Source organism: Tubulanus polymorphus, chromosome 2, assembly GCF_964204645.1.
Source record: "Tubulanus polymorphus chromosome 2, tnTubPoly1.2, whole genome shotgun sequence".
Taxonomy (NCBI): Eukaryota; Metazoa; Nemertea; class Palaeonemertea; order Tubulaniformes; family Tubulanidae; genus Tubulanus; species Tubulanus polymorphus.
Window position 1 is genome coordinate 3,388,748 of NC_134026.1, and position 17,857 is coordinate 3,406,604.

The window sequence follows — 17,857 nt, forward strand, 5'->3', positions numbered from 1 at the left end:
GCACCAGTCGCGCACGAAACGCTCGGGCAAGAAACTTTTCGAGCCGCAAAACCCGAGACCCATTAAGATCTCCTCGGCGGCGACGTTACCGTAATTACCGACCCCTAACGGAGTCGAAACCGGTGACGAGTAGGAACTCGCTGAACTACTATCAGAACGGATATAGGCCGGTATATTACGATAAACGTGCATCATCTCACGCTCCAGAGACCGTGAAAACGCGCTACTCTGCAGAGAACTACCAGTCGATAGGCTGCTGTCGTTGCTCTGAAAATTCTTATGCTTATTCCCAGTGAGCTGTTCCATCAGACTTTTGCGATGTTGCAGATCGGAAACGTTCGTTTTTTTCGAGTACTCAGTCGACGTGTCGGGTTTCTTGTTGAACGTATACTTCACAAAAGGCAGATCCGTTTCGTCGTCAATTATTAATTCTCGTCGTTTACGAGGCTTCGGCGGAGTTTTATAGTTAAGCTCTCCCATCTTTCGGTGCGACGATTTCACGGCGTCCTTTTTACTAAACGGCGTTGAATTGACCTGTTGCCTATAGACGTCCATGTCGACGCTTTCCGCCGATTCCGAAGTACCGCCGGAATGATATTTCCGCGCGCGTTCCGAACTGTCGTCGAAGTTGTCCGAACAAGAGCACGAAACACAACTCGGCGGGGAAAACCCGTTGTCGAAGCTAATCTCCGAGCTACGAGACGACGGCCCATCCAATGAATTCGATTTCGACCAATTCAGACTCTCGACTTCCTCGAAAGTCGATACCGATTGCGTACTACTGTTACTGCGACTGGAACGCTGCCCTTGTCTGTAAGCCCCATCTTCATATCCGTACCGCGATCGGTAATGTCGACGATGGCTACAGTGTAATAAACAGTTAATATTAGTACGTTAGAAATCATATATATATATATCCTTTGTTAGCTAGATTGTTAGGACGTAAGCAGACATCATAACCGATTTAAACGAGTAATTTGATCATAATATCATCCGACTGTTTATATTTTCATACTGCAAGAAATAATTTCATGGACCTTTAAGATAATCATACGGCCGCAGATTATTAACTCAGGCGATGATTGCTATTCAAACATATCAATTACTGGTATTTTTAGTTTCGTAAAACATGGCGTATATATTCTCCATTACGGAGCGAAGAACAGTGACAGTTATTTTACGCCACGAATATCGACATGCGCATGCAATCTGTTGGATTCGAAATCACGATTCCGTCGACGATCGCGTCGATTCCAATGATGAACTCGTTCAACTCTTTTTCCAGTGAAGTTTGGCATTCATTATTGATTTTACGTGATTAACATTATGATTTCTGATGACACTTTATCACATCCTTAACGCTACGATATTCATCGATCAGTAGGGATAATTAATCGCAAGGGATGAATCCAACGATACATTTGAGCCGCGATCACACGGAGATGATTTTACCCGGGCCAAATTGGCTCGGATCGGACCCAGGTCGAATCTGGCCAGGGTCTAATCAGAGAGCGCATTCACACGTAAACCACTCACTCGATACTAAACAATGCTCAGCTCGGGCCTGGTCCGACTTTTTTGGTCGGACCAACGGCCCGTTCCCAAACGTTCGTGTGATCGCGGCTGTATGGTCCATTAACTTCTACATTTAACATGCTGCATGCAGATCCATATAGATATACAATCACTTCAGAGTATATATTGCCTTGAAACAATAGATACAAATGTAAACCTTCAACTCAAAACTGAATAAGGCTATAGCGGCACAACGGCCATTAGAAGGCTCAAGAAGCAGCAGAAGCAAACATGAAAATGAACTACGTAATCAAATGAGAATAAATAGACGTAATCAAATGGAAAATTCCTGATCAAAGTAAAGTTTAATTGGTTACAGAAAGATGGGCTGATCCAGACTGGAATTGATATCGGGCAATATGCACCCTCGATTCAATACTAAATCCGCGTTTCGATAATAATCTTTTTAGAATTCCACAATAATAACGAAAACGTCCAAAAAATGTTTCCTCGAGCTAGCAGTTTATTCAACGTATAAAACTACTAGCTCAAGGAAACATTTTCGGACTTCATATTTCATATTATTCATATTATCGTTGCGAGATTGCGACATTCTCTACAGAAAACAAAACTAAATTTGATACAGTTTTCATTAAATAGCAGATCATCCAGAATGCAGAACCATCAGAATGCACAGAATACATGGCTGTAATTAGGGGGAGTGTCCGCCACATGGAACAATGGACTGAGTTAAGAGCCTTCAAGTTAGTCAAGGTTTACTGTATATCATATCGCATACCATAATTTCATTTTTGCGTCTGAGAAAGTCGCTGGCGACGTTCTCCAATTCGGGATAATAATGAACTTATCTTCGTAGCGTCGTACTTTCTCTATTATGCAATAAATGAGATCCATTATCGAATCTCAGCCGTAAATCATCGAAGCTGAATTTACAGCGGTTCAGGGCGAAAACATCAAAGACGATACGCCGGAGCATGAGTGCATTGACGATGATGATCTTAGGCACGACGAAATGGAATTATGAAGACCCCGAGTCATCGTCGGCCGGTCACAACAACCATCTCACCATGTACGGGTAACAGATGAAAACTTATTATTCAAATTCTAACGTGAAGACCTCAAACATAAGACACATCTGAAAACCTGTATCTATTCACTGGACGTTCTTATGCCCGGAGAGCCTCAGCATGTATCTAGGCCAGGGGCAGATACAGGGGGAACTTGTGAGATTTATGTAAGTCCATCAACTATTTTGGATGCCACTTTTAATTTTGTCAACAAAGATGATCGACACATTTCAGTGAGGGAGTACACCTTATTGCCTTTTTGGTCTCCAAAGTGCCCTTTTGGGATGTGACAAGTCCTTCAAAATTAGCCCCTGGATACACCCCTGAAAATTGCTTGAACTAAGTGCTTCTAAAAAGGTAGTTTAAGACTTATAGCAACAACCTACAATATAACTTGATGATGTTGTGCTATTCAGAAGACAACTTGCAGGCTCGAATGTGGAAAAAATGAGACCAGGTTGATACGTGTAATGAACCACCGAATGATTCAGAGGTTGAGTTTATCGAGGAGGAAAACTTATCATTAAAATAGAAAAAGAACTTTCTGGTGCGTTCGTTGAATGCCAGCGGCAGAAATCTCAAAAGTGAGACATCAATGTTATACCACAGTAATGAAGCATAAGGATAAATCTTTATAATCGAAAACAGTTTTGACTCATTTTCGGAACAGGTAAATTACTAATGAAAGTACAAACATCTAATACGAAGAATTTGATTTCCCTGTAAACAGAATGAAGAAGTCAGTGTAGCGCACTGATTTATTTCTGAACAACTAATGGAAAATCGATGTCGTTTGAAAACTATTTCGATGCACACAAACTTTCATATCAATTGAGGGAGTGGTCGAAATAATATCATTCTGTGCAGGTAACTTGATGGGTTCGATGCATATCACAAAAAATTACAGATGTCAATTGTCGCTTTCTTTTCCAGCAACCAGAACATACAGATTGGTATCGAAATCAATGTTCTGCTGATATTCAAGTAGATTCTTTACAGCTATCTGTGCATCAAGAGATTCCCCATTTTCCCCCTGATTTATAGCGTCAGTGACCAGTCACCCTCCACCATAATCTCGCAGCACTGCGACAGCTATGATGGCAAATACGGCAATAACAAGAAATGCCCATTTGAAGGTTAATTGCCCTTCGATCGTAGCTATTATTTACAAGACATCAGTGCTTTGTGCGCTATAAGATCCCCGCAGTAAACTTTCCGAATGCACGAACATTCCAGCAATTTCTCTGATTGAAAATTACGTCCCGGCGGCTAAACGACGAAAACAATTACGGGAACCGTGAATTTCAAGTCTCTACCCGAGATATGACGTACCGTAATACAAAACCTGAATAACCTATGGCAACTCCTTATTATAAGCCGCAATCACGAGGAGACGATCTGGCGCAGATCAAATTGGCCCGGATAAGACCACGATTCGAATTTGGCCCATGCCTAATAAGAGAGCGCATTGACACGTAAACCGCTCACGTCGTATTAAACAATGTCGTGACATGTCGGGAGGTTAGTTACGTTAAGAAACGGTTAGCGTTCACAGGCAATAATTTGACCTGCACTAAAATTAGGCATATCACGCACAAAGAAGACTTAAACTTGAGACTTGTTTTGGTTGGGACAAATTTGGCCCGGTTCAAACGGCACGGGCTTATTTGGCATCCATGTGAACGGTCTGATATCATGATATCAGATACGGCTATGTTTGTTCCGTTGACATTGCCGTCCAAGATTTATTTCTAGATCTACTTAAGTGCCTGGAATTTCTAATAAGTGATCCCGAAGCTATAAAAACAGCGAATGATAATATACACAGCAGAGCAGCGGACGACGGCGACGCAGGACCAATAACTGCGCGAATTCCACCGTATCATAATGAAATCAATCCGTACAAGCATTCTAACCCTGCACGCGGCGTTTACAAAAAGGCAAAAATCGACTGCGATTTCCACTTCGGCCCTGATCGACGGTGACATTACTAGAAATGACGTAGGATTAATATTAGTGAATGGCCGCTGGGTATTAATCACCCGGGTATCGGCTCGAAAAGGATGTACAATATATCGAATGAACAGCATTAAAATACGCCGTGGATACAGTCAAAAGTGCATTCTATTTGAAGATACATTTTGCCGTAATCATCGATACTGTTTTATATTGTTGACGATAGCGCTTTAGTTTTCCGAACACAGTTTCTTAGGTGCTAACTGGCACTTTCTTCCCTCGAACGAGCGATACCTAAAAGTCTCGAATATGACGGCTGCTAAGGGGCCGAGATATGCGAACGTAATTACTCGCAAAGCGTTGCGTTCAGTCCACAAAGTAACAATTATCATTTCAACAGAGCCCATCAACGGTCTCCAGTTGACATTTAGCTGGAAGTAACGAGTAATTAAAAGTACGGCTAATTAACAATAATTTGTTTAGCGTACATTCAGCATCGGAGAGCTTCATCTGGCCCAGATTCACCGAACAAAAGTTTCCTAATCCGCAATCCAAGTTCATGTTACCGAGCATTTTGATTTGCAATTTCCATGAATCATTCAACACTGCGCAATAAGAAAATCCAGCTATTGCAGCAGCTCCGATCTAACTACGTACGACTATGTAGGGCATTTTCAGTAGGTTTCCAGACAATGTCGTCTTGGATAACTATACAGAACCCTCGAGCCAGTGGATGGTTCTATAATCCGTACATAATCCACACAAATTTGAAAAAGAAAAAACTAGAAATGAAATATGTTTTGTGTCATACATATGATTCAGGCTAGAGCACCTACGCAATCATAGCCTTTTGTCAATTTTCTCGAGTTTCTTTGTATCGCGTAACAAGTGAATTGTCATGTTGTTAGCTTTTGTGCGAATTGAAAGGTACACCTAGCAGCATCATCAACGCCTAGATTGCATCTGTGAAGGGTGTCATCTAATTGTATAGCAGTGATACCGCGCCATGAACACCGAAAAGGCGTTGAATCTACCCAATTCAGAATGTGGGAAGGGATTTAAACAAGACACGATATTTCATCAATACAATATGCGCGGGACGACCAAAATCCTCGCGCAATCCACTTAGCTAGATTGGATTTTTATGCGTTTTTTCAGCGAATGGAAATAGAACACTTTACAAAGTTAACAATATATCGGTACAGCATACACTGAAGGAAGGTACAGCATAGACTAGAACAAGAATCTGTTAGCGTTGAACCTTAAAGCATAACATACCTGTCTTTTCATAACTTTGAGACACTACTGAAACTATTCAACAAAAAGACATCACTCTATTTAGCCCCGTTCAAAAGCTCGACGCTGGGTTTAGGAGACATGTCAACATAATCATCTTATGGTGACAGATGAAGAAATCGCTTTGCTTTTATCATTCGCAGCAATCTACTCTCCATCTCCTCACTCTCAACAATGGAGAAGAGCTTTTATGCATCAAAACCTAGACCAAGCCAGCAATTAATGATGCAAATATTCACAGGGGTGGATTTAGAGGGGGAGTTCACTTAAAATTTTTTAAGTTGTCCTTTTTAAGGTAGTAATAAAAAATTCTCAAATCAAGCTGACCTAGGGTACGCGAGCTTACGTTTCTTGATATTGTGAGAAGCAATCTGCAATGGTAATGCACTCTATTTCCATTATCCATCACATGATAACAGCAAAATGTGCCCGGTTTTCCTCCTGGACTCTAGGCCTAGAACGAAATACTCGTCAATCCCAAATGAATTGACTTGCTCTTGAATATAACAATGATATTTGCAAAAATGGCAAATTTCTGGGGGGGGGGGGAGGGAACTGCCCCCGCTATGTAGAGTCCTGTCAATCTATCACCGCGCACCTCATAATGGTCGGTAAATACAGAAGGTTGAAAATCTGAGCTAATACAACCACGACTTATAACCTATAAATGCGCGGTGTTTGTAGTTTCATCAAAACTGTGGTGTCAGTGATTTCTAGCACGGCGGTACACCACGATGACGAAGACTCACGCTTCCATGGTGATAACGTCATAAGAGACGGACGACGGCAACACCGATCATATTTGTGTCTGCGTGAAAAGAAATCACTGCCTTCAGCCATAAAAGATGATTACAAAGCCTTTGACGACTTATGCGTACAAGACTTAAATGTGTCGACAAACTTCTTTGTCGCACAGAACTGTAACTATAACTGTTAAAACACAAATTGGCCTACAACCATTCAGAAAAAACTGATCTCTGTTGAAACTGGGTCAGTTGCATCACCAACAAACAGACTTGTTTTGATTCTAAAAATTTCACGGCAACTTCTTGAAGTGACGACTTGTTGCAACTAGGCCCAAAGTCATTTTGTTTAACATTCTTTTAAGCAAATATTCCATTGCAAGCAAAAGAACTTCATCATTCTTATTTCTCGCGAGGTTATCCTAGTTTATAATTGCACATAGATTTTTAAAAGAAGACAAAAGGAACTAACTACGAAGACTTTGAGTCTTTCCGCGACGCAAAATTACAGCTCATACGACCATTATTGTACATTCTGCCATAAAAGAAATTCGAAAATTTTAATGAAGAATTTAGCATCAGCGCATACGCACAGCTCCGATACTGCGGGTAATTCAGCCTTTGTAATTTGACAATGATGGCTACAGGCGAAGCAACGGAGTATGACTTAATAAGCATCATTACAAAGTCAAGTTGCAATTTCAATGATACTCGTGAACGAAGAATATCCGGTGGCAAAAGACGACTCGCAGTCCACGTGGATCTTTTCGTCAGAAAACTTGGGTCACGTCTAAAGATATCGTCGAATAATCATCCATATCATACAAACATGAACTGATAGATCAAAGTGGAAGCATCCATCGTGGGATCAATCATATTGATCTATAATGTCATGGAAAGGTGAAGCAGATGAGAAAAGAAATCCAGAAGGGCATTTGCGAGGTGAAAATAGCTCGATAAAAGGTTATCCGTATGAAACGAGAATCTCACGAAACGTTTGCGCCCTTGAGGCGAGTTATCGAAACGATGAAGGAAGTGGAGGAAAAATGTGAGTTAGGTAAAGCACGATACGGAAACCTCAAGACGACCAAAGAAGAAAGAGAAAAATTCAACTACAATTTATACAAGATCGGTGCCCTGCATCGACTGACCTTGTGAATAAGTCATCAAGCTGATTATTAAGAAAGAAAGAGCTTCTTTACAGAAAGTGAGTGAGATAGCGCAGTACAACAAGTAACGTACATAGCAAACTTTAATTCGCATGAAAAATCAATCACAGCAAACATTGAGGATCAAAATATGACAGGAATTACATCATAGACCATTTCAATGCTTCCCAAAACACCACTGGTTGGGGGAGGGGGTGTGACGCGATGTGATACTTAACAATATCGTACCATAGCCACTTCACCCAAAACCAGATGTAACATGGGAAATGTTGAGATGGTCTCATGGGAGGGCCACAAACAGTTATCAACACTCACTAGCGATAAGCGTAAGCACTGCGACGACGCAGCGCTGTGTTGCAAAAAATTGGAGGCAACAAAAACTGTCCGCTTGATTTTGAGGTTTCTGCCATTGTCACTGCCAGTAGAATAATCAGCGAGAAAAGTCGGCTCAATTCTCGTATCATGGATGTCTATCTAAGATCTTTTCCGTCAAAAACGAAAAGGAAGTCACCCTTAAAAAATTCTAAATGTCAACTACGAATCATCAGATCATCAGTCATGATGATAATTGCTACAATAACTTGAAAGGGTAAGAAAATCTATCGCTGCAAAGACAAGAAACTAATGACTCGCTGTCAATATCCGGTTTAAATCGGGGTAGGTTGATAAATTCTGGATTATATCTCGGAGAGAGAACATTTGAGCTGCCAATCAGGGACCAGTTGAAGGTTATTGACGAATAATAACGGCATACAGCCTGGATAACGATCGAATGACCGTCGTACAAAACATCTTCACTCAAACAGCTATGTGCGAAGGTAAAATATTTTCCAAAAGACGATACAGAATAATGAATTGGTTATAATTTAGCAGCTAACCCGCGACATTTCAGTCGTTATTACTATCAGTGTTGTGGTCAGTTTTAATGATCACCATAGCAACGAAGCTCATCAAACACGCGGAAATTTACCTGATGGATTACCCGTGTCGGCTTTTTTATTTGTATTGTCTTTACTATACGATAAATACAGAGACCACGTCGTAGCACGGCGTAGACATTGCTTTTCGCCTCATACCAGTCGCCGGTATCAAACTCAGAACACGCAGCTTCCGCTTTTTTCATCATCGACAGAAAGTGCCCGCTTGAAACCAATCACACCTCGAAGATATCCAATTTGTCGCGTAATCCGTTAAAACAAATCTATCATTTTCGGTGCGCGCACAAATTGATCGCAATCGCATCACGACTGTCGATAGCGATTCCGCTCAAAAACGGCCACGAGGGTAGCAGCGCCGAATTCTCAAGACGGGTCGGACGTCCGTTTGTAAAGTTTCCGACGCTGATTGCCGGTGTAGCGAGCTATTAGCGGCCGGCGTCGTCGAGGAAAAAAGCGTGGTTACATTTATTACCGCGGCGCCCGGCGGTGTATACGGCTGAGTTATTAATCCCATGTCATTTCATATCTAATCTACGGTCAAGCAATTATTGTTGAGGTGATTATCGGTGCTTGCCGCCAGACGTTCCTTTAATGAATGCGAAACAGATGGAAATCAATCAAACACCATTTCATCACAGGTTGTGTACCGAAGAGTTCTATTATTCAGAGATGGAAATCGGCCCCACACACCTTCAGTCTCATAACCCCGGGAATGAATTACAGGGCTGGCTTACATCCCTGGAGCCTCCCAGTGAGTAATCGTGGTTACTGGGGTTAATATGCCGAAGCCCCGTCCCTCGATTGCGTAAGCCGGCAACTCCTAGCTTCTTGTCAGATAGAATGGAGTGACTGATCACGTTGATCTCGATAAAATTCCTTTGATTCAAATATAGAATCAAGATTTTGCAGACTGTGGGAAGACTGTATACTTAGAAAAATGGATTTTCAGATTATGTCATCAATTTTCAAAATCTACAAAAATAAGCTGAGAAGTTGAGAAGATATCGATTGAGGGAGACAGAAAACAGTTCGGTATCACACCAGTTTCAATTGATACGACCTAAATCAGTATCGTACCAGTTTCAATTGATACGACCTAAATCAGTATCGCACCAGTTTCAATCGATACAACCTAAATCAGTATCGCACCAGTTTCAATTGATACGACCTAAATCAGTATCGCACAAGTTTCAATCGATACAACCTAAATCAGTATCGCACCAGTTTCAATTGATACGACCTAAATCAGTATCGCACAAGTTTCAATCGATACAACCTAAATCAGTATCGCACCAGTTTCAATCGATACAACCTAAATAAGTATCGCACCAGTTTCAATTGATACGACCTAAATTGCATACTTAGTCGCATCTGTAAGGATTCTGTGCAAAAGCTCCTTTAACTGTGAGTAGTCAAGACGACACACTTGAATGTTTTCATGTTTTCAGAAATGAATTATCCACGAACAACGCAATGACACCCTCTAAACATAGAACCAAGCACGGAACCGATAACACCCTCTAAACATGGCATCAACGACACCCTCTAAACATGGCATCAATGACACCCTCATAACATGGTATCAATGACACACTTCATAACATGGCATCAATGACACCCTCATAACGTGGTATCAATGACACACTTCATAACATGGCATCAATGACACCCTCATAACATGGTATCATCAATGACACACTTCATAACATGGCATCAATGACACCCTCATCACAATAATAATTCCCTTTAAACACAGTACCAAAAACATCCTCTTAAAACACAACGCCATAAAATTTGTCAGTTCAGAATTCACACTCAGCAAAATTGACTGGAATAAAGCGTTGAAGGTGCATATTAAGATAGTGAAGAGTAACAATAGTTCAACATAACGACATGCAGAACATGTGTCTTACAGTTCAACGACATGTCTTTTTCTTACCAAAAGCCAAATTTTCGACGCAAACCAGCAAGTGAATGAAAATCTGTCATCGTGGGAAGCTTTTATTTACCAACTCTTTATCTATGAAGTAGTGTTCCAGGTATGAAGCTATTACATGATAATGACTTACATACAAATGTGATAGATAGAGCGTGTACATCAACTACTGCACTTGATCATGATGGAGAAATTGTGTCCAATTACACCGGTACTATTAGGCTGCGATTTCATACTATACACTACCGATCAAATTGCAGCTATGACGAATTCATTAAGCTCAGTAACCATGGCATTTCAGCTGCATTTGGATACGAATGCAAAAAAATTGAAATCCTAGTTTTCTAGTTTTAATCAAGATGAAAGTAAAAAATCTCGGCGTTCCATTCTCAAAATTCAATATCATATCTTGATAAAGCACGAACAACTCGGCAAGATGGCCATTGAAACTAGTGGTCTATTCCACGACCGCCCTTCGCCTTGGGCCAATAGGGTAAATAATGTATAAACCAAATACTGAGACAATAAATACATGAGAGCGCTTTAAAACCTTCTTGAAATAACTTCATTTCGACTAAAGATGTAAAAAAGGCGGATGAAAAAGCAACGTAATCCATCTGGAACAAACGAAAAACTTTTAAACTTTCAGAGACCTTTCAAATTTATGATCGAGAAACAGACACTAATCAGCGAACAGAAGACAAATATTCGTATCATACATCGAGACTAATTAGTCACGAGAACTACGAAGTGTAAACTGGCTATTTCATTATGTTGCCATGAGTGATGAATTTAGGCTTTGTAGATGAGCTCTTCAGGGGGAATCGAGTATCAGACTATGATATGCGAATGTATTCGGGGTTACCTGAGCGATTTCATACCGGATATACACTGCTGCTCTAGGGAGCGGGATGAGGCGATGACTATATAGCAAGAATCGTCTCTTAAAACCAGACTCCACATCTTATCATGTGAAAGCTGCGCAAAACTTCGATCGCGAAGGTCTGACAATTACGTAGAGAAACACGATGTAGAGAAATATGTCGTCGGGAAAACTGTCAGCTGTCCTCTTGACATGTAGCAGATTAATGGGGATAAACAGTGTTACTTCCTGTCCCCGGAATGCTTTACAAATACGTCACTAATGCGAAATATCACCTACAGACTCCGACTAATAAGCTTTTTGACATAACAAAAAACATCCGTTCACATTTTTGTAAGATTTTCTTTTTTCTAGTGGTACGACGACATGTAGAACACGCACTGATCGTGGAATTAATGACAAGGACCAGGTGTATTTCAGTGTCAAAAATGATTTTGACGCTTTTTTTCATGGAGTCTAATCAGATAATTACCAGAGCTTCAATTGGAACATACAAACATAATTACATTCACATCATGCGAGAAGGTATCATTAATGAAGAGGTGAAAACTTTCTCATTCTATAGCCGCGATGACACGGAGACGATTTGGCCCGGGCCAAGGTGGCACGGATCAGGCTCGGGCCAAATTTGGCCCGAGCCTGATCTGTGCCACCTTGGCCTGGTGGAGTCATTTCCGGAACCAGTTGAACCAGTTCCGGAATTTGTGCCGTGCTAAAAGTTGGCTCGAGCCTGGTCCAACGTTTTTGGCCGGGCCAATTAGGCACGGGCCCATTTGGCACCCGTGTTAACAGTTCTTCCGGGCCAAATTTGGGACAGGCCAAAAATGCTCGTGTGATCGTGACTTATATCTAGTAACATTTACTCAGCATACATATTTTCTTTACAATATCATCAAATCCCAAGGCGCTGAACAGCTCAGAAAAGGCGAAAATAGAAATTGGTATCCGGGTGTTTCGGGGAGGCTTGCACGCTAGAAATTCATCGACCAATACAAAATGTATTAGTGAATGTGACATTCACGTATGAACAGAAATGAAGTTATAGCTCATCCATCATTTTTGCTCGGCTCTCGAAAATAGACCTGGTCTTTGTAGTTGTGTTTGTGCGGCTGTGCGACAACGATATCTCATACCTGTAACTCGGTGACTTGCTTCGACGCGTTATTCTTTGATCTTCGCTATCATCTCCATCGTCGGCTATAGTCGGAGGGATATACTCGCGGTGCGGAGGCTTCACCGGGGCGCGCGGAGTATCTACATCCGAGTACACCGTATCTTGCTGCTCCTTCGAAGTGATTTCTAAAAAAGAAATCGAGAGAATATCATAGAAATACTACGCATTTATATATATATATATATATATATATATATATATATATATATATATATATATATATATATATATATATATATATATATATATATATATATATATATATATATATATATATATATATATATATATATATATATATATATATATATATATATATGTATATATACATTCTCATCTGCTAATTCGAAATCTGTTCTTATTCGCATACCAGATAATTTCTTTTGGATATACTCTTTGAATTTTTTCTCCATCAATTCTTCTTCGTCTAAATCTTGGTCGTATTGTTTATCTGAAAAAGTAAGCCGACAAAATTTTCAACCCATCGAAACAGTAACTTTGATCGAATTGTAACTTGTTGGGAGTTACAACCATGTCATATGTGATAGAATCTACACAACACACATACTTTGCAATTAACTCAAAGTAATGAACAGGTATAGGTTAGGTGTATAGTGTTGTAGATGCAGCCTTTGTTCAACCAAACACGGGTGTGGTCTATGGTCAATTCAATTGCGTTTATAGCTACAGATAATTTCCTCTCAAAGACGACAGTAACTGAGCCTACTAACTTATGAAATATCATACGGACGCATGGTGGGTCCGAACATGAATATCCTTATTGGCGGATATTTAATTCAGAAACCCATCTGATTCATGTGTAAAAGGAATCAAACTAGAGGGATCGTGTTGCAAGAATATCATAGCTGTCCGTATCACCATCTAAATGTTACACAATAAATAAATGAACATGTTTGAAATGATGTTGTGGACAGCTAATTAATTAAGGAATAAGCACAAAATCTGATCATGGTTTAGTGATTAGTTGTGAGTTGGCTCTGAATGACAATTCCGCTCATTACGAACAACTTTTTGCACGACTGCATCTTGATATGATGAAATTGCCGAATATGTGGTCGTTTGTGGCGATAGAACTATCAGTACGAGATAAGCAGCTTAGAACGCAGTACCTGCGATTTTGTGCCCGGTCGGATAATCTCGGGAATAAATGTGCAGGAGGATTGTGAGCTCGCGTGTGCTGAACTCGGGGGTTTAACCGACGTTGATCAGGAGGCATTGGACATCGAGTAAGCTCGCAATATCCGTAGACTCAAATATAATGAGGCAACGATGTCCAATTTCAAAATCAGTCCTAATAAACGAGCATTTCATAATCAGCTCCGTAATAAGTACACGCGAAGTAAACATGATGGCCTAGAGGAAGGTTCCTGACTGACGCTAATGAGTTTGTATAACTGATGAATATGACAGGTAGCCTTGATAAGATGAATAAAATGTCGAAATTATCAATCAGAAACGATTCCATTTCGGAATCAAGAATCTACGGCCCAATAATCGAGAGATGGTGTTGTACATATAAGCCCCGATCACACGGAGACGATTTGGCCCGGGCCAAATTGGCACGGATCAGGCTCGGGCCAAATTTGGCACTTGCCTAATTAGAGAGCGCGTTCACACGCAAACCATTCACTCGATACTAAACAATGCTCAAACAAAGCGAAGTGGATCATTTCCGGTGCCAGTTGCAATTCAAACGCAATCATTTGTCTGGTGCTAAAATTTGTGAACCGTTGTTCCGGGCCAAATTTGGCACTGGCCTAATTTGGCCCGCGCCAAAAATGCTTGTGTGATCCCGGCTATAGAAGAAAATAACGAGGGGTGAATCTGATTGTTAAAACTCACAGTATATCAGTAAACCAGTTTGAAATTAATTGATTTCTCTGGTTTGATCCACATAAATTTCGATGTTTATATGAACCTAGAAATGAGGATTCTTGTAGGCCTGTAAAGTGAAATCAGTGATATCCAGAGGATTTTTTCTACAGACCGCTGTTTTGGGTGGTGAATCTTCAAACTGCAGTTTTATCATGTTTTTTTTCCCCAGTAATTATGTGCGCTGTTTTGCTTTGGATATAAGATTTAGTAACGACGATTTTGACTAGCTGTGAGTGCCTAAGTGTTAAATGGTGAATACATAATTCGGTCAGTTATTCCCTTCAATAGCTGAACGTCTGAAATTCTATTAGCCCGGGCGCATTAAGCAAATGACTCTGGAAATCAATGCCACAGACATCACCAGACGCGTCGAGATAGTCATCTAATTACGCGCTGGTAAAAATAGCGAATTATCATCAAACCAACAAGATGGTGGAACTGGATGAGATTAAGCCCCCTCAAGGAAAGGCCTCATTTGACTATTAACCACATAGAAACATTTTCAGCAGTATATTATCTACACTGATGTAGCCCTGGGAATATATTGGAATTATTCTTTCAAGCATCTATGAAGAAAGTATGTTATATCTAAGACATGATTAATATAAAAATATCTAATATCGCAGACAACCAAGGAGATTATTCACATGTCATTCAATTGTTTGACGCAGACGCTTCTTCAAAAATACAAATCTGGCTCATATATATATATATATATATATATATATATATATATATATATATATATGTACATATGTATATTGCTCGCAGCTAAAGAATTAATTAGTCTGCGGAATGAAATGAACGACTTTTAAATATAGGAAATCAGGAGTTTCACAGGGGGCAGACTTTGACAGGAGCCTGGAGAAATGAGAGGGCATATGGTACTGTTGCATGGACAATAGTATCCAACACAGGGGTCGCGAAACTTTTCAAATTTCAGTGAATTTTTTAAGGCTTACCAGATACTTGATTGAAGAGAGTGAATGGGGAGAATAAAAAACAGTTACCAATAAAGGGTTACATGCATAGGCCCTAGTCTTGGGCAGAGGACCGCTACTCTTGTTAGTTGAGGATGAAAACATTGACGTTGATATTCAAAAGGGAAAGGGAAAATTGCTCCTAGGACCCCCATCTTGATCCGCTCAAGGCGTTGTCCCTGGCAATCGGGATATGAATCACGATTTTGGTGAAGTCACAATTATACAGTCAGGGCATTCCACACACTTACACAAAGGCTGGGAAGAGGAGCCCTGTATTTTATCTTTGACCTGGGTTGATCGGACCGTATCGAGATCACTGTCCACAATCGATTCATCGAAACTTGTTAATGGTACACCGGCTACGTGTTTGACAACCATGTGTCTGAAATTGTTCTCAAAATCTTCAGTTCGCACGGACTCCAAGTCACTACCATTGCAGATCTTTTGTAATTTGGACGGCTTAGTTTGCGGACTATAAGCTTGTTCTGGAAGAAATTAAAAGCAGATAGGTGGTTACTTTTGTTAAGCAGCGGTTCGATGATAAAAAATCAATTTCTTTCGAGGGCGAGCAGGAAAATTCTACGGAGTAAGCGCTGTTATTGGCGTAGTACTTCAGTACAATACCAGAGGGCAGCACGTTATGGGACTCAAGTATCGATTCGAAGTTAGTTTTATTTGTAATACGCTTAAAGCAAATAATAGATGACCAAAGAACGAAAATGAAGTACACAACAAACATTGTCGCCGTTTAACAGAAAAACACACTTTTCTGCTTGAATAGAAACTGTTATCAATAACATTTTGAGTGTTTGATAGTTACCTTACACCTTGATTTTCCAAATATTAGTAATGTGTAACTAGCATGTATTGACTATTTGCTAATTCGACTTTCTAAATCTGTGTGTCATCGGACTAGTCATTTTCATAGTGCAAATGTGTTGATTGATATGGATTATATACTCTTTATCTACGACTAATGCAAACCTTTGATATTCTGTAATTTTAAAATGCCCTCCATTGCGCGACTACGCGCTTTGGCTTGGTCTTCTCGTAACAGAGTTTTTTGAACGCCGAAAACGCTATCACGGAATTTTCGTTCAAACTCTTCTGTCCGAGCCGTGTCTATTTCGCTATTATTGTCCACCGGTTGTCTTTGTGGCGCGGAGGCAGCAGCGGAGGCAGCGGTACGGGGGCCATCTGGTGGTAAAAACGTGAAATAACATGCAGTGTGTAACATGCAAAAAACAAAATTCTAAGAAGAATTCGAAACAGTATCGTGCAGTGTGAAATAATTGTGGTATTTTGCATTTTGCAGACAAATTTTGCAGATCAATTAGATTATGACCCAAAAAGCCTTCTTTTTGCGTAAAAGCATGCTGATATGCCATGAAAACGTATGCAAAATCTTAAACACGGTTTTCTAAAAGTTACAGCGGGTTAGTAGTTGAAGAAAGATAAGAACATAAGTAAAGAATGATGAACAAATAATGAAACTGGTTTTCGACGTCAAAATTCATCATTACCTAAGAATTTTGCGTAAAGATTCTACTCGTCGCGATACAATTAGAAAATATTGAAATTTTAAGAGACGAAAGGATAACAAAAAAAGAATACGTGCTGAAACAAGTGACAAGAAGGAGGACAGACCGATGGTTTAAAATGAAAGAAGCTTACCAATGGGGATCATTGTTCTTTGGTATTCTTTTTGAAAGTCTTCCGTTCGCACAGATTCTAAATCACTATCTTTACCACTCATTTTAGGACCGGATATTGGCAGTTTTGTATCTGCAATAAATTCAAAAAGTGTTCCGATATAGTCATCTTCGGGCTTAAGATCAACTTGTGGCCCGAACTCGGGGTTTTCACTTGAGTAACCGTGTTAGGAACGGACTAGACATCGCTAACAGTCACTTTCGATAAAACATACATAACTATATGGTCTCCCTTTTTTCAGGGTGACACCACTTTTTCTTCTTCCCGACTATTCCCTGATTGTTTTCCCTAATTTGATCTGCTAAGAATACAATCAATTAACACGATCAAATACTTCAGGCATAGACAGAAACTTGAATCTTATCTGTATGCTGTGATCAAGCAATCACAACTAATTTCCCTGACTTTCTGCTGATTGTTAGCTTTGTTCGCCGACTACTCCTTGACTTTTTTAAAGACAAAAAAATGACTACCCCCTGATTTTTGTAATAGCACAAGATTCCCTAGTCTCCTATCTTAATAATCTCATGTCTATAACAAAAGCCTAAACCTCGCACTGAGTGGGGA

General features: G+C 40.1%; 1 protein-coding gene across 1 annotated transcript in view; it reads right to left on the minus strand.

The window, feature by feature from the left end:
* Window positions 1-17,264, minus strand: part of LOC141898264 (uncharacterized) — a 44,943-nt gene extending 27,679 nt beyond the window's left edge. Inside the window, exons 1-5 of the mRNA XM_074784093.1 lie at window positions 17,252-17,264; window positions 16,562-16,774; window positions 15,826-16,062; window positions 13,069-13,149; window positions 12,658-12,823 (exon numbers count right to left, since the gene is read on the minus strand). Coding sequence (XP_074640194.1) covers window positions 12,658-12,823; window positions 13,069-13,149; window positions 15,826-16,062; window positions 16,562-16,774; window positions 17,252-17,264 — 710 coding nt within the window. The remainder of the gene's footprint in view (window positions 1-12,657; window positions 12,824-13,068; window positions 13,150-15,825; window positions 16,063-16,561; window positions 16,775-17,251) is intronic.
* Between the last annotated feature and the right edge of the window lie 593 nt (window positions 17,265-17,857).